Source organism: Augochlora pura, chromosome 1 (genome assembly GCF_028453695.1).
Source record: "Augochlora pura isolate Apur16 chromosome 1, APUR_v2.2.1, whole genome shotgun sequence".
Classification (NCBI taxonomy): Eukaryota; Metazoa; Arthropoda; class Insecta; order Hymenoptera; family Halictidae; genus Augochlora; species Augochlora pura.
This window is the reverse complement of record NC_135772.1, coordinates 20,574,116-20,601,161: the sequence shown is the minus strand read 5'-3', so window position 1 is coordinate 20,601,161 and position 27,046 is coordinate 20,574,116. Positions and strand designations below refer to the sequence as shown.

General features: G+C 43.6%; 4 protein-coding genes across 6 annotated transcripts in view; 2 read left to right on the top strand and 2 right to left on the bottom strand.

Moving 5' to 3' along the window:
• Nucleotides 1–2,572: 2,572 nt before the first annotated feature.
• On the bottom strand, nucleotides 2,573–5,470 carry LOC144470823 (potassium/sodium hyperpolarization-activated cyclic nucleotide-gated channel 1). Its single transcript, XM_078182369.1, has 8 exons — nucleotides 5,229–5,470; nucleotides 4,926–5,147; nucleotides 4,585–4,771; nucleotides 4,307–4,441; nucleotides 4,052–4,244; nucleotides 3,708–3,899; nucleotides 3,408–3,631; nucleotides 2,573–3,133 (listed from the first exon to the last, which is right to left on the bottom strand). Exons 1-8 carry the CDS (start codon nucleotides 5,468–5,470, stop codon nucleotides 2,852–2,854), a joined length of 1,677 nt encoding a protein of 558 aa, XP_078038495.1. The 3' UTR covers nucleotides 2,573–2,851.
• A 220-nt stretch (nucleotides 5,471–5,690) lies between these two features.
• The window catches only part of Task7 (TWIK-related acid-sensitive K[+] channel 7), a 55,868-nt gene continuing 34,512 nt past the window's right edge, over nucleotides 5,691–27,046 (bottom strand). Inside the window, exons 1-5 of one of the 3 annotated variants that reach the window (XM_078177024.1) lie at nucleotides 12,482–12,963; nucleotides 11,454–11,609; nucleotides 10,555–10,898; nucleotides 10,216–10,334; nucleotides 5,691–10,115 (exon numbers count right to left, since the gene is read on the bottom strand). In XM_078177024.1, coding sequence (XP_078033150.1) covers nucleotides 9,854–10,115; nucleotides 10,216–10,334; nucleotides 10,555–10,898; nucleotides 11,454–11,609; nucleotides 12,482–12,608 — 1,008 coding nt within the window. In that variant the 5' untranslated portion in view covers nucleotides 12,609–12,963 and the 3' untranslated portion in view covers nucleotides 5,691–9,853. Of the gene's footprint in view, nucleotides 10,116–10,215; nucleotides 10,335–10,554; nucleotides 10,899–11,453; nucleotides 11,610–12,481; nucleotides 12,964–27,046 lie in introns of those variants that run through there. The other 2 variants (XM_078177032.1, XM_078177041.1) reach the window with 2 other exon arrangements.
• Nucleotides 23,160–25,448, top strand: LOC144471178 (uncharacterized). Its single transcript, XM_078182999.1, has 4 exons — nucleotides 23,160–23,364; nucleotides 23,902–24,267; nucleotides 24,450–24,855; nucleotides 25,052–25,448. Exons 1-4 carry the CDS (start codon nucleotides 23,160–23,162, stop codon nucleotides 25,446–25,448), a joined length of 1,374 nt encoding a protein of 457 aa, XP_078039125.1.
• The window catches only part of LOC144470813 (uncharacterized), a 3,126-nt gene continuing 2,025 nt past the window's right edge, over nucleotides 25,946–27,046 (top strand). Inside the window, exon 1 of the mRNA XM_078182357.1 lies at nucleotides 25,946–25,994. Within this exon, the coding sequence (XP_078038483.1) occupies nucleotides 25,946–25,994 (49 nt within the window). The remainder of the gene's footprint in view (nucleotides 25,995–27,046) is intronic.

Below are 27,046 nucleotides of genomic sequence, written 5' to 3'. Positions count from 1 at the left end.
AGTAAATGACAGTGCCTTATTAGACGCCCTTTTCGAAAGTGGTCGGGGAAAGAGCGCTGAATATCTGTTCAACGGGCGGATACGCGGACGAGTTCCTTCGAATTTAATTAACACCCTATTGATCATTATCTTTTTACACTTGACGCTTTCGCGATCTAAAATTCTGAGATCACGCGGACAGTTATTTATCTTTGATTGTGCTAGAATTTTTTAAATAAGTCTGCGGATTAATTAAAAAGGATTGGAAGAAGTATAAATTTGCATCTTATAGTATAAAATAAATGCATAGAATATAAGTTGATATTGTAAAGCATAAAACAGACATATAATTATTATATATATAATTATAATTATAAAGAAAAATTTATAAATATCATTATAAAGAATAGAAGAAAAATGCGAAGAAAAAGAATGATTTGTTTGATAGCGAAAGCGTGAGAATTTTCGTGATTAGGACAATCGTCTGACCAAAAGCATATCAATGAAAGCGTTTCATATGTTGCCGGGGTATACGGTGTTTCGAAGGAATCGTCCGGACGAATCGCGAACGGAATATAGAGCGCTCTTCGTCCCCCGTACTCTTCTAGATCTGACCAAACTAGGTATTTACACGACTCGAACGGATCTGTTGTAACGTAACGAGACGACTGTCTAGCGAATGTATAAATAGTTGACATAATTTACCGGCGTATATCGGGGCGGTAGCTGAGACTGTTATCCGAATCCGTGTTTGAGACTCTCTCTCGAATCGAAGGGAAGAAGAAACAACCGAGTTTATTGCGCCGCAGCTCGCGCGTACGTCGAAACTTCAGTAGTAGATCCTGTTTATTCTATAGGAAATAATTTATATTTCTACCGTGTGATTTTATGTATGTAAAATGCCCCCTGTACAACCCACTCGACCGTTTACACTAGAGATGTATATAATTCTCGCTATCTGCGTATTAATCGTTGACAAACATATCTCGGAGCCACGTGGACCGGCGAAATTATATTAATAATCCTGGTCGACGAATCGATGTTCGTGGAAATGATCGTGGATGGTCGTTCGATAGTTTTGCTCGTCGCCTATCGGGAATCCGTTCTACCACCTCCCCGTGACAGTGTCGCGTCGACAGTATCGTCTTCGATTCCTTCAATCCCCCGGTGCAACCAAGGCTTTTTACGATAAAAATTTAAATATGTTCCTCGAAGAATTAAACTGTACATTAAATCCTCGTCGGCAAAGGTCTTTTTCAAATTATTCAACGATGCATTAAATATTAGAAAAGTACTATTAATTTGTGCCGCCTCCTATTTTTCAACCCTTCGTGAATTTCGCAGCTCTTGTCGACGGCGCGCTATCGCGGGAAGGGCGATACAACGCGATCGGGATCGATGAATTATATCAACGATTAGTAATAGTTGCAACGGGACTGTTCGCTCCGTTCCAAGTAGCCCGAGCTGCGCGAACAGTTCCGGTTGTCTTGATAGCGAATCGATTAGACCAACTAGGCCGCGCGCGCGAACCTTCGATTTCTAATGTAAATATAAAATCCCATAGGGTAAATGTAATTTTTACACGGGACACCGAACAGTGATTGCTTTGAAACGTCTTGGGAACCATATTCTACGGGATGTAACGAATAATTGTCCGAGGAATTGACGAATCTGTTTCTGGGGGCTTGAACTACCCCTCTGATTCCCATAGGGTAACTTCAAGAAGAACAGCAAGAATAATACAAATAATACCGCGCTGCACAACATCAATAATAATAATAACAAGAACAACGTGGAACACACCTCGCGTACAATCGAATAACCCTTCCGTTTCCCCCGACTCCGACGAACCATTGTCAGTGATTAGTTTTCTACGGTCACTAGGTAGATTTTCTATAGACTAATTTCGAAAACGTGCGAAACGATGCCCGCGATCATCGCTGCGAATACCAACGAAAGGTTCTAAGCGTTTTACGGGGAATTGCCAAAAAATGGTAGAGAGAGAAAACCGAATACACAGACGTACGACGAAGAGAGAAACTATTAATTAATCTACTTATCCATATCTCCAGTGTATTATCTGTACGTGCATAGATTATTGCGACAGTGCTAAATATGTTAGTGAGTGTATTTGTAATTGTAAGTATCTTAGGTAACGATTAAAATAGCATAATATAATGATATAATATAATAATATAAAATAATAATATAATGATATAATATAATATAATATATATATATATATAATTATAAAATAAAGGTAGACATAAAGGAATGCTACTATACAAACAATGTATGGACAATAATAATATATAAGATCCTTAAATATATGGTTAAACAATCTACTCGATTATTATTTTGTTTCTCAGATGTCGAAAATTGTTTATTGTACTTTTTAGCAGTATAGTAATTTTTGTACTGTTGTACAGTAATTTTTGTGCTGTTATACAGTAATTTTTATTCTGTCGAAGGATAACATAATATTTTTTGAGGGGAACGCTAATTCTCTAGTATCAATTCCATCGACAAAATTACTTTGACTTCGTGGAGTAATTTTTTATTATTCGACAACAAACGTGTTAAATAAGCCGGCCATTTTACACATCATCATCTTAGTAATAACTTATTTATTAAGATCTCAATCTTCCTAACATTATTTTTCGTTCGCGAACCTTAAAATTATTTTTCAAATACTGTTCTCTCTTTTTCTAAATTACAATATCTCTTAAAAGTTAACGCAAACTATTATGCTTCCATAAAATGTTAGCGGAACCAAAACTGAACAATTATTGTAGTGGAATTCAGTTCACTTGAGCAAAGTGTCGAATGTTTGAATTAATACTGAATTAATATTACAATTAATTGGCGACGTTTATTCGATAGATAAATGACGCGCCTGATCGTGCGAAGAATTGCGCAATAAATATCGCTTGTGCTGCTCCTCGATGTCCACGGCTCTTTGGATCCTCTCCGAAGCGATGTTCTCGAGTTTCGCAAACAATTCCGTGTGCACGGCGATGCACTTCCGGAAGTCTTTGCGATCCAAGCGGTACACCTCGCACACCTCGATCGCGATCACGCTCGCGACTCTTCGCTGATCCGGCACCAGCAACGCCACCTCGCCGAAATGGGCTCCGTCGTCCAAATGACAGATCTATAGATCATTTGTTCAATTCTTAAACATTCTCTTTCTATACCAAAACTGTTAAATAATTATTTATCTTCGAATACTCCTTGCGTTTATGCATCAAAAATGATTATAAAATTATTTCAACCGTAGAAAAAGACTCGGCAATGGGCGTCCAGATTTTTGAACTGAAAATTATTTCGTAAACTTAAAAATTTGTTAAATTGTATTTCTCTTATATTCAGTCGACTGAATTTATTTTTCTTTTCCAATCGTTTTTCAATTTGGTGTCGCAGATCACCTCTTTTCCAGTCGGCGTTAAAACAGCGACGGTTCCGGCGGATATGAAGAACATGCAGTCCCCATGGGCGCCGGCTTTCACTATCACGTCGTTGGGCAAGTACAGCTCGAACTTCAAGTTTCGCACTATCGATCGCAGCACGTGCTTCGGCATCGCCCTAAAAATCGCTACGTTCTCGACCAAACGGTGATTCGATTGGAACGCGATTTCCATTCGGAGTTGCTCTGAAAATTCCAGAACAGATCGAATTTTCATGAATTCTATTCTCCTGTCCGATGTCCTCGAAGTTTTCTCGATCACCTGACAGGTTCACCAATATCGATTTCTCGTGGAAGTAGCTGTACCGAAATCGATGCCTATAGTAATTCAGAAGACGGTTCTTCATGTGCGTCGGCAACTGTTTCTGTATCGTGTAGGCGATCACTTGATTTATGATCTCGTGGAACTTCGACTTCGATTGGCTCGCCAGCGCTTTGATTTGTATCAACATCACTGCAACGTTCGAATGTAGATGCATTACAACACGAATTAATATTTGAATAATACCATGGATTTTTACGGCGCGCGAAACCTTATAAATTTATCGAGGTTTTACAGCTAGAATTTTTATTGTATTTTTCGTATATGATTTTTCATGGATTCACCTACGATGTAGCAATCGATTATTCTGCCCATTATCATGAGGAAGCTGCTCAGTATCAGGTGTCCGTCGGTGATTGGTATGTACAAGCCGTAGCCACTGGTCGAGACCTTTTCGACAACCATGAAGAACGCGTGCTGGAATCTGGCGCCGATGGATTGGTGATCTAGCCCCGTCATCCAACACTCCTCGCAGTCCTGCGGTCGAAAATAACGCCTAATAAAAATCTAATTCTGAACCGCGTCAATGATTTACATACCTTGGGTGTGGTGTCGGTCACGTGCAGCATAAGCGCTGGGATTAAATAGCTGAGGCAAGCACTCCAGAACATAATGTATATAGCCAGTAATACCGTTGTAAATACTTCGTAGTACAAGTGCATCACCCCCAAGTACTGGAACAGAAATGCTAAATTTTTTAATAATATTTGTAATGATAATTTAACTCGGATATTTGTGTTCAAGCGATCATAGAACAAAAAGAAGAGTCGTAAGAGTTGATACGTAAATATTTAAAATATTGAGACTGATATTTTACCGTGAACAATTCGAAGAGATTGTTAATCATATGAGGATAGCGGAACAGTTTCAAAAGTGGTAACAGGTTCAACAAGATGATGATCATGCTGGAACTGTTCCCAGGGAGATAACGCCATGGCAAAGTAAGGTAGTCCCATGGCAACGATGTAACAACGTCCAAAAGGAAAAATGTCTTCAAGTAATTCCTAATTGGGAGAGAATAAAAAAAAGCAGGGATATATAGAAACAGAAAGAACCTAAAATGTTGTATTTCACTGAAAAAAGGTGCTTCTAATTTTTCAGACCCCCACCCTGTATTATTTTTAATTATTAATTACAAAGTATTAACGATCCTCTCACATTATTATCATCCGAGGGTCCAATTCTACTTGCATCTGATGCTTGTTATAGTATCCAGTTATGCAAGTCATCACTATGTCCACCCAGCATAGCGCATAGAGGAGGACATTGAAGTTGTCTACGCGAATCGCGTCGTGGCTCATCACGATATAGCAGACGTAAAAAGGGATCGTTAGGAAAGCGACCATGTACACTGCCAGCATGATCATGTCCCATATGAATCTATGAATTAATTAATTAATTATTATACCAGATGCTAATATCGTTCTGCAGCTTTTGACAATTTGGTGATGGATTATTTACTTCCATTTGCTGAAAGGGTGGATGATCCACCAATATCGAAGAGCAGCGTGTCTCCTCCCCTCAGCCAACGTGGCGGCCATGCTGTCCAGGTACATATGCGTTTTCGGCGTGTTCACGCTGACATTGAACATACGCTTCACTTTGTCTTGAAACTTGAACCTATGGCCTTTCACCATAGATGCGGACAAACGCAACTCGTCTGAATTTCTTTTCAAGTCGCAATTATGGTCCGATATATCCATGTCTCACCGATAGCTTCCTTATAAATCCTTCTGTAATTATATCTCTACCGACAAATCAGTTTTATGCCTCTATACTTTAGTTTTATCGTTTTTCAATAAAAATCTCGGAGCTCTCGTTGCTTGAAGTTTGCGAAACGAGCACCGGTTTGAAGTTCGACGAAAATAGGGGCTGAAAGGAAGAGTGAAAGAGAGAGAGAGAGAGAGAGGCGCCTGCGTTTGGTTTGTTTATTAGAAAAATTCTCGACGATCAAGAATATATCCAATCACGTCCTGGTTATTATGGTACAATGAACGTCTATGTATGAACGAAAGTACGTACGTATGCGTATACGTCTCTATTGTTTGCGGTGCGTGTTGCGACGATGGTTCGATGGGGATGCACGGGACGCGACTTCGTGGTTACGTTAAACCGAACCGGGGGGGCGTAGCTTTTGTGCGTGTATGGATCACATGGATCGACTATCGTAATTCACGAATCGGAATACCGGGGTGTTTAACGCTTCGACTGCCATGACACAATCGCCAGAAATTGCATAAGCTGATTCGTTGAATCAAACGATAAAAATTGTAAACTCGAAATGCACGATATTATTTTAATCTTCTTGCATTTTTAAAATTTTTGCGAAATTATACACAGTTTATATAATTGAATAAATATATGTACGATGTTAACAGAAGAATTTTTTTTTTAATTTTTATAAATTAGTGAAAGACTTTATTAAGGGTAGGCACCACGGCAGTCGAAGCGTTAGGCTGCGATCAGGGGGTACAACGTAGACTGCGGATTTCACGTGTAGACGAAAAGAATGATTTTCGATATTTCCTCCAAAAGGTCCGCAGTCTATCGATCATCGTTTCAACCCTCCAACTGGTTTCGATCGTCTGCTTAATTATACTTGGTGATCGTTGAACGCTCGAGAACCGTCTCGTTACCTGAAAAACGAGCCTATGAAAAGTGCCAAAATATTTATAACATGCATCCTATGGCATATAAAATTGAGCTATACGTCGGTCGTATAAAAGCTGTCCGGATACAAACTAATGGTGTGAACTGAATTGTTCGACTGCGAGCCTAAATTTTAGTCTAGATTTTTACGGGCACGATCATCCCCCTTTTCCTCGAATCGTCCGAATTCGATGTGCACGGAAATCCGGTCGGGGCGAACGATTTTTCCCCACGGTTGTTGTCTAAGGTTTGTCAACGTGTTCAAAGCGCCTGAGGCTTCTACCAACGTATCGAACAATGAAAATATCCAGGAACCATTTCGTAACTATCCGTAGGGTTTTGCTCCCCGCGAAGGGAGCTTGCCTGCGCTGCTCTCCAGTTAGAGGGGGTCTCAAAAAGCGCAGCTAGAAAATGGTCTCCGTTTGACACGTGAAAAATATAACTACCCACTTAAGTTAACCTCAGTTATCAGTCTTCCCGGATATTTCTGTTTGTCGTTTAACGTACTCTCTAATCCAGTAAAAAAATACGACCCTCAGACGTCGCCACCGTCGAGTCTCGTTGCCGTAGAAGAATCAATGTAACACGCGGCACGCGATATATTTTTTTAGAATATAATCGTCATCGGGGTTTTTTCCGAAATAATCGAAGAAGTCGAATGATTTTTAATCACTTTGGAGATCAATTTTAAAAGCATAGTTGTCACTGGCTCTGTCCGATTTAATTATATTTCTTCAATTAAATTTCTTGAAATATAATCCTTGAATTTTATAAAGAATGTTTAATTTGAATAATTGAATATTAAGCGGAATACCAATGGGGCAATTGATTCGCGGTATTGAAAACTGTCGTCACGATGATTCCTCTACGAAACTTTCTCGTCTATGAATGTTTGCGTTGCTACAAAATCGCACTAACCGGTCGACGACTATATTTTTTTTTCATGGCGTTACAGTGACGTACTAGTACAAACATCGATCTGCATTCATATTTAACAATCACGCTATCGAGGTCAGAAAATTCTTCTGCCGTATGCATAATATATTTGTATAAATAATTTCCGTCTTTGGATACACCCAGGCGAGCGCGTCGCCGTTTTCACGAGGAACGACGGCACAGATTACTCTCGCATAACGTCATACCTTTAATCATTGTACGACTGAAGGTAATTGTTTACCAAAAAATGAACCTCGAACAGATGTAAATAATATTATCAAAATTGCTTAATAAATAATCTAGACCTATTCAATTTAATTGAATTAAATTCAATCGAATATATCTCAAATAAATAAATAAATATTTAAATTGAATAAATATATATTAATATAAACTTAATAAATACTTGATGCGTCGTAGAAAATTGATGGCTTTGCCAAAGTTCTCTGTGCTCTCGTCGATCGTCTATTAAAACTATTTCCAATACCATTTTGAGACACATTGATTTTTAAATGCATGAATTATCAACGACTCTAGGAATTTACTTAACAAGGACCACGAAGGGCACATCAACACACATTGTTAGCACGGTTCCTGTATGCACCGAGTCTGGCGGGATGTCCGATGGAATTTTGTAAAAACCAGATCAACGATGTTCCCTAACATTGGTTATTTATTATTACTAGGCACTACTCCACCATAAAATCGTATTTTTCCGCTGCCTTCCAAAACTCCGTCGCGAACAGCTTGTCGAATTGGAAATACTTTCTTCTCGCAGAGTGTTCATTAACCCATTAAATCTCATCGCTCGTAAATATAAATCGTCGAAAACGAAATGAATTCTGCAAATATATCTACGAGTCGTCTAACAGAAACAAAACCAAAATCCGTCTTCCAAGATAAAATAATCGCATTACTTTTACAATTTATAAATTGAGAGAATTATTAATTAAATTCGTCGATGACAATTAATGGGCTAGATATGATTATAATACCAGTCCGGTGTATAATCAATGGCCATTTGTATATTACTTACTACTGCCGACGAAGAAGTGAGAAAAATTACGCGTTACGTACTCAATTATCACAAAGAAAATAAACAATTTCGCTTACGTTTCCGCGGACAATCTATAGTCCCCGCGTGACAAGAAGGCACTTTTTCATTTAGGTGTTCCCCCTCTTGCTGCTCCACTGTCGCAGCTCTCGAGATAGCCATGAGAGTGGGGAAGCTATTAAGAGAGGGAACGTAAGCACAGAGTTGCTCTCTTGTCGCGCGAGGACTGTAAGTCGTCTAGACCCTGCATAGAATCACAGAAGCGTCGAATCGCAGTTAGGAGGCCATTGATTGCCCACCGGTCTAACAATCTCGATTCGGAGAGAACAATTTTCTGTTTCTTTTTTTACAGCGAACGGCAACCAGTGTCTGGAACGATACGAAACGTATGAAATCGTTACAAAATCGCATAGAAACCCTCGATTGGCTCCACTTGGTTCATATATGTATCATAACACGGATTAAACGACTGCGACCCTAAAACGATCTCTCTCCGCGGGTTCACCTCGGGATAAATTTCTCCACGAACCTCCCAAAATACGTCTTCAAAAACGAACACGACCGTGCGCGAAAGCATCCTTGACCCCTTCCACGGTCAACCTTTTGCACGGGCTACCACACAGGGAATCTTACGGGTTGCGCGAACGCGATACTCGAGTTGATGAGTTTTGACTGAGGAACCCCGAGCCCCGGCACTGTGTTCACGTGTCTATTGTTCGCCTTTCTAACTTCGTTTTCTCGACACCTGTTGAACGCGTGCGGGCTGCTCGCGGCCACGACGTCTCTCGTCGAAAGGCTAGACAAGCACCGGGTGGACAATAGCCTGGCTGGACGTTGCGCCGAGCCTTTGGCTAATCCAAAATGAAATTTAAAATTCTGGTTCTTCGTTCGAAAGAGGTTCAAAAAGGTGCTTTTAATTTTCGAATTCGCGTACAGTAAATTTTCTGTAATTTTCTTTCTCTTCGCGAAGAAAAATGAACAATTTGGGAAGAAGAGTTTTTATAGCGTTGGCAATTTTTGTCTAGAAGTTGAGTGACAATTGAAGTGAATTTACTGTAGAACGCTGCCAAATGAAAGGACACTGCGGGGACCATTTTTACCGCGATAAAAATTGGCCTTAAACCATAAATAAACTTAACAAACATAAAACATATCTTTGAACTATTTGTTATGCTTTCAATATTTTTCAATTAAATCGGACGTCTTTGAAACGCGCGGTGTGCTTGTCGAAGCGAAAAGCTCATCGACTCGAGTGTACAGTTCGTCGAACGGTCACAGAATATCGTCCGCATCGTCTTGGATGATGATGGTGCTCGGGGGTGGTGCGGGTTGGTTGAGGGTGGTTTGGATGATCACGGGGTCGTTTTTACACGTCGATGCCGAGCAGCTCCCTGCTGTTGGCCCTCGACAGTCGACGGCGTAAACTGCGACGACGGAACTCCTTCCATCAGACGGATGCGCGTTTCACGCGAAGGCTGGCAGCGGTCGGAGGTCTGTAGCCCTGGTAGCCCTGGTCGAGAAGCTCCGAGGTGGCCGGCCCGAGACAGGTGCACGAGCACACGCTCACGCAATCGTCCGCGTCCGGCACCAGCGCCATGTGGCCGGCCAGCAGCTTACCGTTGACGGCCACCACCTCGCCGTCCAGGGTCAGCAAATGATGCGAGGCAACCTGCAGCTCGTTGTCGTCGCGACGAGCGTCCCCTGTGTTCCTGTTTTACGGAAAAGTTGTCGTTAATAGGTGGACGATTCTTTCGAGAATTTTTGCTCAAAAGTATTTACGATGGTTATATTAGTTTCCTTAGTACTCACATTGTCATGAAGCGCAGCACGAGCAGATTAATGCTGGCGGCCACGACGGCCAAGCCGAACAGTATGAAGACTAAACTTAAGGCCACGTATCCTGGTTTGTTCGAAAGCGCGTGATCGTTCTGCAACAATTTTTACACCTCGTTAGATCACTGTTTTATTCAAAAGGAAAGTTATTTTTACCGATATTTGCTGTTATACAATTTTCTAAATTCTGTGATCCAAAACCACCGCGCAAAGGGGGCGGAAAATGTTGTGAGATCTTCAGCAACTCCGCGGAGTTGTTCTACGATTAAAGAGCTAGTGTAATCGGTAAGAATAATGGAGGAGGCGTAGACGTACCTGGAGGGCGACGTAATCACCGAATCCGATGGTGGTAAGCGTGACGAAGCAGTAGTAGAAGCTGTCGAAGTAGCTCCATCCCTCGTAGCGCGAGAACACCGCCGCGCCGGTGGTGATTATGATGCTCGAGAGCATGCCAGCCGCGAGCATCAGGTTCATCTCCGTCGCCTCTGTCTTCTTGCATCGCAGATAGGTCTTCGCCCGTTTGATCACCACGGAAGCGAACTTGTTCAGACGTTCACCGATGCTTTGGAACATCACCAGACCGAGGGGGATGCCCACCATGGCGTACGCCATGCAGAACGCTTTGCCGCCTATGGTCACCGGTGTCGAATGCCCGTATCCTCGAAACGCAAACGAACACTCTCACCGAGATACTCTAATCTTTACGATTACCATACCATTCTGATCATTGGTCGTACTTCTTCTTAATTTCAACCCCTTGACATACAATCACGTCTTGGAGTTTGTCGTTCATTTCATGAGCCATTGTAGAATTTGTCAAGGGGTTAGTAATGTGAAAATTCTTTTGGAAATTCTGTGACGATTTTTAGCGTTGACTCAAAATCACTGATCGAATACAAAAGCAAAAAGCGAATTCTGTTTCTAGATATAACGGAGACTAGCATAAATAATGGAAGAGTAGATTTATTTAAATTTTAAAATATTTTCTATATCTCCTAACTACATATAAACCAGAGATGTAAATGTTAAATTAACTTGGACTATTCTCGAGATAAATGGCTCGATTATCTCGGCGTGAACGCGAACAATCGCAGAACGCGCGTTCGAGATTTTCGCGCGCGTGAAATTTCAAGGTCGACTCCTTGATATCGATCGCACACACCGCGCGCCGCGTACAGCGTGTACACAACGATTATGCCCGTCGTCGCACTTACCTATCATAGCGAGCACGAGGGTCGCGAAATAAAAGGCACCCGCGAACTTCCATTGTGGACCAGCCTTGTGCGGCTTGTTCTCGATTATCACGATCTCGAGCATCTTGTAGTCCTCCTGCGTGATGTTGTACTTCTTCATCATGTTCCGGCGTACCTCTGAAGCAGAACGTGCACCATTACTTCGGCACGTTAATAGTCAGCGCAAACTTCATGCGAATTCTCTCCTTGCAATTGGTTCCTTAATTTTCAATTCGTTAATTTTCTTACTTCGATCAGTTTCTTCGATCTAGCGACTCTACCGTGAGTTACAATTATTTAATTGAGAATCAGGATTGCTTGTTATGTTCTCTGACAAGAGTTCAGCTAATTCGATAGATTATTCTTTGCTGTGATGAATTTTGTTCAGGGACAGTTCCACTCTGTTTTATCTGTACCGAGTCTATTATAGTTTACTCTTTTTATCTTAACGATGAGATGAAATAATTAATATTTAGGACGCCGCATTATCTTCGAAACGAGTCTCTACGTTTCTCTAGCCTATCCCAGATAGCACGAGGTCGTGTTTAAGAGGTCTTGAATGTCTTACAGACGTCTCAGAAATGTCGTGTGTTACAATCGAAGACTTCTTTGAAGCGTCTTCTATTGGATGTCTTAACAACATTTCAAATCGAACGTTCTGTTAACATCTGAAACAAGACGTCGCAGAGATGTCCAATTTGCAGCTGTTCGGGCCTGAAATGGACATCTCTGAGAGGTCCAGTGCTTATTTGGGAAGCTTTATGGGCATTGGCACAACTCACTGTACCTCTGACTAGACGTTTCGGTACTCGATGCATCGCACACATCTACCCCCGTAATATTTTTACGAGAATTACGAAGCTAACGATACGATTCGGCCCCACATATTCCCCCCCGACACACGGCTCTACGACCGCGGTCCCGAACAATGTGGACACCCCGTGCATGATACACTCTCGGGACACGTGAAGCCAGGCACAGTCTGACCAGAAACCGAATAATACACTCACCGGAGAGAAACTCCCAGCGTTTCCTCTCCGTGTTCGACTCGAGCGCGTCGAACACCGCCGCCCCTATTAGCAAATACGTGAACGTGCACACTACCAGCGACAAGGTCCTGACATTCTGCCTCTTCATCTTCGCAGTCTGTCAGAGGCAGCGAGACTGTCACCTCGAGTTTTGTCGGCACCACCCCGAGACAGAGACGCTCGCGACCCCTTCGCCCCCTCTCGGTATATAATCACTCTCTCGCTCTCTCTCACTCTCTCTCTTTCTCTCTCTCGTTCGCTCTCCCTTTCTCTCGCTTTCCCCTTTCTCCTGTGCGGCGGGAATCGCGCGTTCCTTTCGTTCTCACCGTTTCGTCACTCGCGCCACTGCCTTTCGACACGGTGCATCGTCGTTTTCCCGAAAAAAAACGCTATCGATTCGCACGCGACATGTTCCACGAGGAACGCCCGATGCAAAACCACGAGACGCGTGCACGAGCCCCACGAACGCCACCAGCAACCACCACGCTGACAGCAGCACCCCACGCCAGGCGGATGAAGTATTGATCAGACGGCAGCGCCGGGATACGCGACGTGGAAACTGCTGCGCCGTGCTCCCCTTCGGTATCAACCCGGTGGATGGTAACGCTGGATGGCCAGCGATCGCGAGGTACAGTGGAACGAGTCGGTCACTGATCAGACAAGCCGGCTCGCCGAGTAACCGATGGATTTTCACGTTCCTCTTGCTGAATTTCACTTCTGACATAGCAGCGCGTCCATGTCGAGGGAAATCGATGCCGGCAGCAACCGATAAACTCGGACTACAGAGGTTACCGACAGAGAGTTTTGTGCAGAGAGATTTCGCACGCGGGACCTTTTGACCCTTCCGACACGACTGCGCCGAGGCGACACAGGGCTCTCGAACGGCAAGAATAATTGGTGCACTGGAACTTGGCACTCGATGGAGCTTCGAGTATAACTTTATGGACCGCGTCTAATCGAGTTGCTTCTGTGTTCTAGTTCCCTTGTTCCCGGGCCAGCTTAAACGGCGTTCAACCTGTTAAACGACTCCGGGAAGGGTCCCTTCGGATAGCAGGACAGTAGAGCGACTTTTTTCAAACGTTCTTTCTTGATTAAAGCATTCTTGTATTTTATTCGCTGTTGAGGGAATCAACCCTCCTTACCGCGAGCGAGTTATTCATTTCATGTTCATTGCACTATACTATTTTATAGTTAAGTCGACTTATAAGTTATATTTTCAACGTAATATAACAGTCAACTTCCATAAAAGCAATTACATTTAATTCTACAAAAATGCAAATTTTTTGAATAACTTCTGCTTGAAAGATACACGGCAAAAGCACGTAATCTCGTGGATATTCCAGCAACAAGATCTCTCAAAAGCTTGCACAATCCGTTCTCTTTATATTCGCAATTAGATAAGCTATTACGTGTATTTATTATCAGGTTATTATTAAAGCGAGTTTATTCTCGACAAGGTGACCCATTAACATCGAGGCAATTAGCGACCGTTCAATTCCGCGCGATCTTCCAGAGATCGTAAATTACAGGGAATCGATTTCCCTTCCGATTCGAGAAATCTGACAGCCGAGGGAAAATTAATTTTGCGTTGCTAATCATTTCCCCGGAACGAGGAGCGCGCCGTTGTTATTTACATTGTTGAATGTCGGAGCGGTGATTTCTATGTAACGAAAGCCGACGCGCGATCGCGTCGACGCGGCTCTTGTAACGTATAATGATTAATTCGTCGAATTAATCGCTTGGCCGGCGATCGATTCCCCCAGGCCCTCGATGACACCGAATTTTGCAGATTCGACCCCGCGCGGCTTGATTGATTATCGGAAACGCATTAGCAAGTATTATTGAAGAGGCCAACAACACGCGACCGCGACGATTAATCCTGGCGCGGCGTCGCGTCGTCATTATTCTCAGAATTTATCTACGATACCTGCCACGATTGATACCTGCTCGATAGATACCGCACGCTATTATGCACGTACACACACACGCGCGCGCCGGTTATCGATTCGTAACGAAGGGATAAATCCCAGGTTCATCCAGGCCGCCCAGGTACACACTCGATTGCGGCGCGGATTCTAATACAATTACAACTTCGCCGAAACGGGGATCCCGCCTTTACAATTCTCGGGAAAACTTGCATAATGACCCCCGTGATCTCGCCGGGTATATTCACCCGTTGCAATTAGTGCCGTTTCGAATTTACAAAGGCGAACGGAACCGGAATCTCTGGCACCGTTCGGAGAAACTCAAACGATCGTTGGATATAGCAACGATATTTTATGCACACCCTTAGGCTTACTTTTCGAATCGTTTCGAATTATTTATTACTTGAAAAATAATATTAAAATATTGAGATCACGAATATGCTTCAACGAAAAATTACCCTTTAATCTGGAATTATAAATTTTATTCGAGGATATTCGTATAAGTAGTACAAGATCTGAGAAAATATAGTCTCATAATTTATACGATGTAACAGTCCTCTCGGTGCGTTCAGTGTTAACTTAATTTTACGACGTTATTAGCGTTTTATTAGCCAGGCTTTTGTTACGATTACCTTAGTATTTGCTGTAGGATTAAATTTATCAGCATTACTTTCTCATGAATATTCATTCGAGACAGTCGTTTACGTGCTACACAGGTCTACAGATTATGGAGATCGCGATTTAATAACGGTGGCTGTATTCCACTTTATTATCTTTGCAGAATAGTATAGTATAGTATTATATATATATATATCTCCGAAGCTGGCAGCAAACTTTCCCAATTCGATTCTCGTGATATTATGAATTATCGTGATATTATTTTTGTATTATTGTTAATGCGAATTTACTATCTTTTAGATTGTTTTATAACACCACAATAATCCAGTGGTGTGTACGAGATATATAGTTATGGAAATTCCACTTACCCTATCATATCTATATCATTCCGCTTTCATAGTGCAATTCTATTATAATATATAATAATAATAATTAATATATAATAAATATCTGATTTTTCTAAAAAAAGTGCGCTTTTAAAATAAAGCAGATTAAAATGAAGCGAGCAGATTCCTCGAGGGGTCTCGAGGCAGGGTCCTCCAATAAAGAAGCCAGTTTTCGGAGATATCGGCGAGAAACGTTCGACGTTCATGGTTTAAGAATACGGGCGGAGACGGTTCGTATTTTTTCGGATATAGATTTCCCATACGTACGGCGCCGGTTAACGATACATGGGAAAGGTCTGTTATCACGGGAACCGTGCCTTTTATTTCCAACGGCCTCGAGTAACTACGGCTCGTAAACGTTTCCTTCTGGGACTTGTAACCGCGATAAAACCGCGCGCAGCCTTCCGAACACGGACGCGCGGCGCGGAGCGGCGGCACGATGAACCCAGAACGCGGATCCAATCGATCAAAAACTCTCCCGAGATCGGTGCCGTTTTAATGGGATCCCGACTCTCTTACTTTATACACGGCAACCATTCCGGTACTGTCGGCTCTCTGCAACTCGGCCCCTCTTACGTTTCTGCATTTTCAAAAGTTACGCTCCGCTTGAGAAAGAAACTACGGTCGGTTCTAAAAGCTGTTCTCGCATTTGTTCAACACCGAACGATTTTCTTTAAATAATTGGAACGAGCGTTTTAAATGTTTCAGAAATATAGAAATTCTTCTGAAAATTGTTATGCATCGTTGAAAATGCTGAGACACGTGGACGGTGTAGTTAGATTGTTACCGAAAAGTTTGAGGAGCTTGACAAGCTCGTTCGAGTTCGTAAAGGCTTGTTCTGCGGCCGATCGCGACCGTCTCCCGGCCCCGAAAAGTGGCTCGCTTACGGTTTCACGGCGCCCAGGAAACAGCCCGTGGAAATACAAACTGCACGCGAGGAGCATCATCAAAGTGTCTAGACTCCGGAGGAACCTTTAACGAGGCCTCATATATCGTTACCTTAGACAAAAGCGGCGCAAGTGGAAGTACGCGTGTCTTCTCGCTGCCAGGAACACCAACCCCCTAAGGAATCGTTTCCCCCCCCGTGGATTTAATTAACCGGCCGTTTCGAATGCGCGCAAACACGTGGACCATGTCTCCGCGAAAATAATCAGACATATTTATATTCCGCAGATACGTTAAACTTTCCTGCGAGATCATAAAAATTCCTAGAATTCTATAGAATAGAAAAATTTCTGAAAATATTTAAAATGTTTTTAAGAATAATTAGAGTTCCAAGTCGAACCCTTGAATAATTATCGCAGACGTTTTTAAAGGTTTTAAAAATATTTATGTCTGTTTCGAAACACTAAAAACTTTGACAAGGCTTTTTATTTATTTATTATCATCTCCCAACGTTTTCTTTTGCATGAAAGATGTCGCAGGGTTGAGAATGCCTGAATTACGATACTTTCGCCATTTCTGTTTCACTCTGTTCGACACAGTGTTTGTATTAATTAAAACGCGAGCTGTTTAATAATATTTTCGACTATGAATTTATCAAACATCCCCTCTCCCTTTCTCGATTCCGCGTATGGAGGGGATGATATCGATTTCTGTTCGCATGAGTGACGTTTCACCTGTGCGCCGTGCCAAGGACGCTACTTCTCGAATCCTGTAATTATACTGCTTAGGAGATTGTCGTCTTGATTAATCGCGGTAATTAGGTTTCTTCGAAAGGTCGCCCCCCGGAGTCATGGCACCGCGGGAGAGCTGGCACTGAACTGAAAAACATAGAGCTTCCCGGAATGTTTCCTGCGACCTCGTCGCTGTTTAACAGAAAGGGTACACTTATTCGCGGCGAGGATTCGAGGAAATGCTACATGCACAGCGGTTGCGTCACTCGCGTTTCTAAAACAAAGAAAATTGACGAATACTCTAAAAATCGTAGATTCGATTGACCTTATCGCGTCGCGCAAAAGAGATCGCAATATTTTTCCTGATACTCCGATCAACTTGGATCAATTCGAATGGCTGACGTCTCTTGAATCGCTCGCGTCGACATATTTAACCCTTTGACGACTCTGGCTCGTGATTTCTGCCGTATGAAATAATGTATCGCGAAGGGTTAAAAGTGCCCACCTCCGGAAATTAGCTTACAAGAATTTACATTTGTAAATTAATGATTCCAGTGGAAAAGCATCGCAAGAAGTCGAGAATCGATTAATTAGCCCGGTGCAGCCATCGCCAGCATGCACACCCTACTCACGTACCGAGTGACATACAACCGCCTACACGTGTAACTCAATTGATCAGTCGTTCAATGATTCCATCGGTCCGCTAGAATTTGCCTTCCGCAACAGAATTACTCGCGACGTCGCAGCGATATGCAAATTCGGATCGCAGCCGATTCTTCGAACGGTCCTAACCATCCCTACTCAGAATTTCAACGATGTTGGTATTCTGCGAGAGGTGGATATTGTAATAAAACAATATTAATCTACAATCGTTATTATTATTATTAATAATTTTGTTGGCTGATTCAGCTTCGATATCAAATGATAGATTCAATATTAAAATATTGATATTATAATTTAAATTGCGTTAGACCTTGCTGCGTAATCGTGGAATTTCGTTTCTCGATTTTCAAAAGTATTCAGACACTAGAATAATATTGTCATAATCGATGTGAAAATTCTATGTCTTTTTCTATTTTTTAAATTACATAGGCAACTATATGCTCTATTAAATGATTTCTTCTCTTCAATGCAAAGAAGTGGAAGGTGGCCGAATATTTCTGGGAGTCTCTATACGCTTTAAGAAAATGACGGAGCAGCCGAGTTTGAAGCTCGAAAGCCGGAATGCTACTTAATAAATTGGAGGCGTCGGGCGCGCTCGTGTTCGCGAGCGATTTCCGGCGCGACGCCACCGCCACCGCCGCCCGCCGTTTAACAGTTTACGATAAGCGACATTAGGGTTGCAGAGTGGGCTGACCTATTTCCCGAACTCGGCAGACTCCGGGAACGACCTTAACAGAAGAAACGCGGCGGGGAGGGGCGGTGAAAGAAAAGTTTCCCCCGGAGGATCCCCGCTCTTTGTGCTCCGTCGAGGCTTTCCTCCAGACTGTCGTACCTCAACAACGCCACACCCTCCCTCCCCTCTCCCAGAGTTTACGATTCCTTGGAAGAGCGAGGGGAAGACGTTGCCACGGGACATTGCTTTCCTCCGCGATCACGGCAAACTTTCGTGTACGCTGGCACCTGGTCTTCTCCGCGGACGCATCTCACCCTCCTCGTCCTCTTAAATCGACTTCGGACCGCCGCGGCAGAAAGGGAAACATTAGCTTCGCGGCGATGCGATGCTCGTTTCGAATCGCGTTAAGATAAACCGCCGGCGAACGGCTACTCGCGATTCTGTAACGTTGCCGAGCATTACGAAGAGAACGTAGAGCCGCCGTCGAGCCACGTTGATAACGCTGTTTTCGAGAATGCATCGCGGCGAAGGTAAATGGGTTGGGAGCAGTGCCTTTTTTTATTCAGAGTCTTGTTGCGACGAGGGACAAAAGATTTTTATATAAATATTTTTATACAGGTTTTATGCGACACAATTTTTCACTCGACTCTAAGAATTATTCAACACGAAGTATTCTTTTCGTAATTTGTTGATCATTGAAAAATTGTCTAACTCGTCTATGTGACAAGCGATTACAGTAAATTATGCGAGACGAAATTGTCACGTAAATTCGGAGCGAGCCGGGATGATGAGCCATGAATGATGAACGAAAGAATAAACCAGACACCCCGCGTTGCTCTTCGCTGCAAAACCGACGGTCTCGTAATTATTTTCCGGCGTCGATTTGCTCGCGGGCAGCGGCGCTTTAAATAACTAAAAGTTTATCGACCCGGCCGCCTATTTCCGGCGAAGCGATTGTTTTCATCTGAATTTTGTAAAATCCCAAAGTATCGGGGAACGTCGATGCGAACCGATATCGTATATTTTTGTTCGACGATGTATATATATTGGCCGGAGGGGGCTCGCAAAAATCTCCGCGCGTCGATGGGGGAGACACTGGCGAACACACAGGGCGGCACGGTATAGAACGGATTAATTCACGGCTGGCGCGCCCTATCAAGCGTTCGCTGATTTATGGCACACTTGTGGCGCGAACTTTGCCTCGAGAGATTCAAGGGCATCCTCGACACATGGACAAGCCGGAGTCAAGTTCAATTACTCTTCGATCTACCTGAACTGCCGTCGACGAGAAAACCGTCTCTCCGACCGATAGCTTTATTGCCCCCGGGAAAGCGGCGGCCAGGCTCCTCGAGAATTATTCCGTTCCGTCGCGGGGAACTAGACTTGGACAATACTAGAAACAAGATCGTTGTGTCCGATACAAATTGTTATTAAATTTTGTCCTACACGTTTTAGTCGGTTAGGATTGTAGAATCATAATTGGAAGCGTAATAACGGGGAGCGTTGCTGTCTGGTAACGCGCTCGTTAATTACTGATTAAATTCATCGTCGAAATAATTTGTAGTCAAGTTAATCTACAGTAATTTTATCCGGTCCAGAAGATGGTCAACTAATTGTACTAACTCTATTATTTATTTCAATTATCTCTCGCAACGTTCTGGCACGCATAGATTATATTTTAGGACATCGAAAATCTGATTTCCACCGTGGCGCTATTACTGTTATGATTATTATTATTCTACTAATGAGAAAATATAGTCAACGTAGATGGAAATTAGGTAAAAAGAGAGACATCAGAGACGCGACGATAGCTTTCGGAAACCGTGTTTCTGGGTTTCCAACGTCTCGATGACTGCGAACGGTGTCCACGGACGAGACGTCCTTTGAAACGCGAACTTTCTTTCTCCGAGCAGCTTAAGCTCTTCAACCGAGGACCAAGTGGACTTTGAAACTCGTCGCGCCTGAAAATTATTCGGTCTCGGCCGGAGAATTTCGAGAGCCCGGCGGAATCTAATGTATAAATCAAGCTGCTTCGCCCCGCGGAAAAAGAAATTACGAGATTTCCCGATTTTTACGGCACGGGCGAACTCGTTGTCGTGCCGCGACTATGGAAAACGCGATCTTCGCGATTTTCTCGCGTACATCGGACCGATCACGGTTAACGAGAACGTTTGTCAGCGCGCCGGCTGATGGACAGGATACTTATTTCTCGTTCGTTTATTCGTCGTAGTCGCATTTCGAGCTCTTTGACGACAGTCGCAGCTACCGCGCGCCGGGATCTTATTAAACGTCTTATTAAACGACCCGTTGGGAGACTGTCGACGCCGTGACACTCCCTCCCATTGTGAGATTCAACGTCCTTTAAAAGGTTCTCCGAAGGGCTCGAGAAAACGCCGACGAGTCGATAGTCCGCGAGACGGCGTGCCATGAACATTATATAAAACGCGTTCATGGAACTGCTACGGTATTTATTCCAGCCCCTCTACGCGGCGAGGCCGACGATCTAATTTTAGATAAATCGGTGAATTAGTCGTGGGTGGATTAAACTCGCAACAAATTATTTGGTCTGTGGAAATGGGAGCTGTTTAGCGCGGTCGTTGGCCCGGGAGTCGACGCTATTCACAGGTCTTTGAAACCTGCGAGTATTATTAATTATACAGTATTTTTTAAATACTGTAATAAAATATTACAATAATCATATTAATCGTAGGTATAAAATTCTATTCACGTCGTATAGTTCTTTTTCTAATACCTACACGAACCCCGTCATTATTACGAAAACGGTATTAAAAACTTAGCGCGACGATCAACGCCGCCCTAAACAACGTCCCCATTTTCCAGCGGACAAAAAAAAAAAGCGGAATAATTATTGTAACGGGAGTTCGGAGGGAGACGTCAGTGACATGCAAACGAAGTTTTTCTTAAAGCCAGCCCGGGAAAATTCCCAGGCGGTGTCCGTTGACAGCGGAGCGACGCGGATTCCGGCGAACTTTTAATGAGATACAATTAATTCCGTACTTAACCCGCCCGTAGGAATAAACGGTCCGTCGCCCGTTGGAAATTCGTCCTCGTCGCTTTTCCCACTTTCGTTTCTCTATTTTTCGCCGGCGCGCTTTATTTTCCGCGCTAGAGCCGCGGCGCCGCGCGGAACGCTCAGCCCCGCCCGATAACCGTAAAATTGACAACGCGCAAAACATTCTATACACGCGTTTGCTTTATTGAAAATTCAACGGCCGACGGCCGTAACCCGGCTCTCCGCGGCGCAACTGGGTCAGCGACGGCGATATCCGTCAAGCTTTGTGGACGAGAATGTTTCAGATTTAATATATTTTAATGTAAATACCAAAGGTACGCGCGGCCGGCCGCGTATTTGGGTTACCCGCCGCCAGCCTATAACCGTCGATGGAAAATCATTTTCGGTCCTTTGAAAAACCACCGTGCTAAACGCGATCCCGCGAGCGAATTAGTTTCCAAGCGAGCAGCTCGCTAACGTTTTTTACGGAATCACGTTCCGGAGAAAACACGGAGCTTCACCGCTTTTTTCGTTTTCGCGTCAGACGTTCCTTTCGCGCTCTCGTTTACAGAGAACAATGAATTAATCGCGACCTCGTATTTCTTGCGATAATGTCTATTACAGAAATAGATTAGAAGTCGATCTATCACCTTCACCCATTACCCGACGCGATTTAAAAGCCATCGAAATAATAAAAATATCTAGGTAGTGCTTAATATGAATTTACCATTATTATTATTATTTATTATTTCCAATTTTTGGGACTATGGCCGAATTTCAATGCATATTCGTGTCCTGAAAAAAGGACGGAGCAACAAGTCTAAACAATCAAACGAATCGCGTCGAGGCGTAGGCGACAGGTGCGACTCGCATCGAATTCGAATTGCCCTCGCCTCCGCGTTAATTAACGGGAGCGAGAGCGGTCGTCATTGTCGTCCGGTTTCCATAATTTCCTCGGGTTAAGTATGGTCGGTGGGAGCGCCGGTAAAAAGGCGGGATCGCAAAGGACGGCGGCCGTTGTGGCAGCGTATCCGGAGCGTGTCGCATTCAAGGCGAATTCTGACGCACGACCGAATAGCGCAATTTTCCTGACAAATAAGGTGACAGCTATAACCGGCCGCGGCGAAAGCCACGGTAAATTTCCTTGATGCAGCGCCGGCCGTAGCGCAACGTTATTAGCAATATAGGTCGCTGTTCGTTATCGACACGGCCTTTCGAAAGCAGCATCATCCGTCTAGGACGGGGAATCCGCGCGCGTATAGTCGTCGCAAACAGCGACCGATCGCGCGGTGTCCGTCGTCGACGCGATTACGACATAGAAATGGTCGAATGCCTGATCGATGAAAGGTATTACAATCGTTAATCCTTTGCCTTAACCCTTTGCCCTCCGCGCCGTCATCGATGTTACCCACCAGCACTTATGAACCTTTACGTAGCACTTATAATAATATTCGATTTATATGAATTTTTAGACTAATGTGTCAGGCTAATTCACAGGAGACAGCTAAATAGCTTTTATAAATATACAGCTAATTATAAAATTATAATCCTTATTTTTTGGCATAAAAAAAGGGGATCGATAAATTCGTCGTCGCGATCGCGTCGACCACGGCCTCCCTGTTCAGAGAAATTTTGAAATCGCTTCATAGCGGAGAATCGAGCTGTGAAGAAGAATTCTCAAATCCGAGAATCGAACGTTCTTTTGTTTTTCGCGGGCATCGACCACAGGACTCTCGGTTGTTTCGGAGAATTACGTCGGACACGGCATGAAGGAACGCCATCGAGCAATGGCGTTGCCACAGAAGAGGAAGCCGAGGAACTCGACCGGAAAGGACCGGGCGATTGAGACACGGTACACAAATCGACAGTATCGCAAGCGGCCGGAGGTATCGCGTCGAGTGCAGACTAATCGGTCCATCGATGTGCCGGAATTAGTCTACAGGCTGCTGAACACCGATAAACATAACCAAGGTGCTACGTTTCTCCCTTGCGCCGCGCTTGATCGATCGAAACCCAGCGGAATTCAAACCCTTTGCGAAGGGACGTCTGCGATACCTTCGAGATTTCAAACTGTTCCCTTATCGGGTCGATCTATTCAACGAAGTAATGCATTAAAGTACAGACATGACTTCTAACGGATAATTTTCTATTCTATTTTCTATTTTATTTTCTATTTCTATTTCTATTTTATATCTTATTTTTACTCCGGAGAAATCTTTCAGCGAACGAATTAAACATCAATTTAACAGTATTTATTATTGTAGTTGCTTAAATAATGTGAAAATATTTTTACCACTTTAATAAATCGTTGGAACGAAAAAATAAAAATGGGTTATTCGACCGAGGTTAAGTTCGGTATAAAATAAGATGAAATCAAGGGAATCTCTAATAGAAAATTCTGAAAATTCTCAGAACATTTAAGACCGTATTCCGGTCTCGGAAAAGCGAGAGATCCGCGCGGCGTCGGCGATGGGGAGCCGGTAATTGAGATTTTGATTGGCCCGACAGGGATGATCCCCGGCCAGAAGGGTGGAAAACGTTCGAAGGACGACAGGGCTTTGTACCGCGAGAAAATACGGAAGTATCGGGATCTCGGGGAGGTATCGGACGACACCTCGTTCGTCCACGAGAGCTCGGCGTCCAGAAGCGGGACCGAGTACACAAAATCGGGGGCAACGTCTATGGAGAACCTGTCGAGGGTGATGGAGGTCACAAATAGCTCCTGGGCATCCGGCTCCGGGAACAGCAGCGTATCGAATGCCTCCATGGAGCCGATCGCTCCTACGAACTCGATCGATAATACGAGGGCGTTGCTCAAAAAGAAGTCCCTCGTCCAGATCATCAACAACTACATCAAGGCTGGCATCGAAGAAGGTACGAACCCACTGTCGACAAAATTCCCTAACTTCGCTATTCTTGAGGACTTATTATACCGATGGTGGCGATTAAAACCATTTTAAGCTTCGAATTGTTTTCACGCCCCTTCGAATTGCTTTTGTATCTGCTTTTGTATTGCTTCAATTTGGTCGTAGATTAAAGCGAACGTCGCGTTTCAGGCAAAAGGCACGCGAAGAGGTACATACGGAAGGCGCTCTCGTTCGGCGTGAAATCCGGGTACTTGATCCCGACGGATCCCAAGGGGCAGATGATCCGCATCGCGCCGACGTTGGTCGAGTCGAGGAGAAGCAACCCGGAGTCGCGCAAGAGACGGCGCCGGGCCAGACAAGGCCAGGAAGATCTGCCGTACGTCGAGCAAAAGGAACAGAGACGCCGGCCGACCCCGTCCTTGACCACCAAGAGGAAACCGCGTCGCGATGCGTCCATAGAACGCATGGTGCCACGAAAACGCATAAGGTCTTCCGCGGCCACGAAACCGTCTCTCCTCTATCACTCGAGTTACGCGACCTCGAGGAAGAAGAACGCGCAGCTCGCTCATCACGAATTGCCTGGGAACAAGAAGAAGTTTGTGCTTTCTTCGATCCTCTAGCTATAGGCTTTTAGCGTTTTAAAGGCGTCTTTATATTTAATATTTCTGTTATATTTAATATTCATATTTACATATGTTTCAAGCAAAAGCTTGTGAATTTAAGCGCCAACCCGACGCAATAAATACATCCGCGACACCTGTATAATAAGTGTAAAACCGGATGGGTTTCAGGGAGCAAGTGGCGCAGCGCAAGTCCGCCAGCAGACGAGCCGAGCATACGAACAGAAAAAAGCGAACCACCGGATACAAGGACGAGGTGATGGAGCAACGACAGACGCGGCGAACTCGGTCCAGGAAATCCCCGTACACGGCGAAAGCGGCGAACCACGGTTATTCCAAGAGTCGGGAGGATTTAACGGACGAGGACGATAACAGTACAAAGTCGAGCGATAACGACGCGAATCGGGCGACCGTGACCGAACGACGGAAGTCGGGATCCAGCGGCGAAGGGTGCGAGCACGAGGGCGCCGACGAGAATCCAGGAAACCCGCAGCGGGAAGTCGTCGAACAGATCGAATTGCCGAACAACGACGAGAAAGAGAAGATCCCGGTCGAAGATGTACACTAGCGGCTTCGTTTTGTTACTATACACTTTACCCTCGTTTCTACGTGTATATCACATTGTACATTTTGAGAAATTTACGATTTCGATTGTATAGCGAGACTGGACGAGCGGCAGAAAATAAAATTATTTACATCCTTGGAATTTTGTGCTGCAGTTTCTGTTTCGATGGGTTGGCTGTTTAATCAATTTTGGTTGATTTAATTCATTTTTAAATTAAGTTAAATCCGTCCTGGAATTGCTTTCGCGTAAACGTTTATCGAACAGTCTACGTTCGATTAATCGAGGAATAAATCGACGTTTTCAGCACCTACTACTTGAACGACCGCGCGAAAGAAAAACGAGCAACCGAATCGCGAATTTGTTGTTTTTAGAAACAGAGGAAAGAGGAAAGGGTCGAACAGATTCGGCGACAGCCGATCGAGTTTCTCAAAATTCTAAAATTTTAAGTGACAAATCATCGTCGATTTGAAAGAAAATTTCGCAAGCCGCAGACAAACAAAATGGCCAGAATAACGGGACATCATGGCACGCGGAACGTTCGCAAGAAAAGTAAGTGGCCTATAGAAATAGATCGAGACATTTATTCATATTTTATACTTATATATGTATTTTATTTCCGCCCCCATAAAACGAGTGCTGAAATCACGCGAAAAAATCGCGGTAGCAAAGACGAAGCGACGCGAAACTAAAAAGCCATCTGAAAAGTAATTAAATTCCAGGCAGCCGGTCCGACGATAGAATTAAAAAGCTTTTAATTAAACACCAACGAAACGATAGAGCCAGCTCAATCTCCCTGAAACGCGCTCGATGCAGTTAATTCAATCGTCTACGACGCGCCCGAAATTGGGCCGAATGTTTCCCCGTTTCAGGGAAAGGGACTCGATTACGGGTCGTTATCGACTCACTTTTTAGCCGTCCACGAATTCTACAAATACTCCCGCCGTCCCTCGCTTCGTTATCCTCTCGCTTGCTGCACTTAACCATTCCTCGGTTCTCCAGTCTCCCATCCCGCCCCCATTTCCTGTCTTCTTTTTCTTCCGGGTCCACTGCCAAGGTTTGCCCGATAATTACTTCCACACGTTTTCCTCTGCAGACTCGGGATAAATCGTTTCTTAAATGCATTCACTCGCCGTTGAATAGTTCTGATCATTCTGGTCTGCGATTTCTTTAATGCAGTTCCGTGGGATATTTTTATGGTATTTACCATAATTAGTAGGTGATATTATAAAAGCTCGAATTAGATATATTATTTAAAGAAATAGGGAGACCTATTTCCTACCTGCAAGTTACAATAAACACTCCTGAATATAAAAGTAAAATAATTAAATAATAAATTTAATTAATATTTCCATCGTACAGTTTCCACCAAATTATTTAAAATTCTATTCGCAGAATTCCATCTAATTTCTTAACCGAGCAAACTTTGGCCAAATAATTTCTCAACTTCCAGCTATCATGAGAATTTTTAATAATTATTTTCGCGGGAAATTCTACCATGGTTATCTAGAGGGAAGCTTTACCTTTCCAACGAGCCAAACCACAGGTCTCTACGATTTTTTTTGGCCGAGTTATCGCAGATTTTGTGAAATCATCCATTTTGG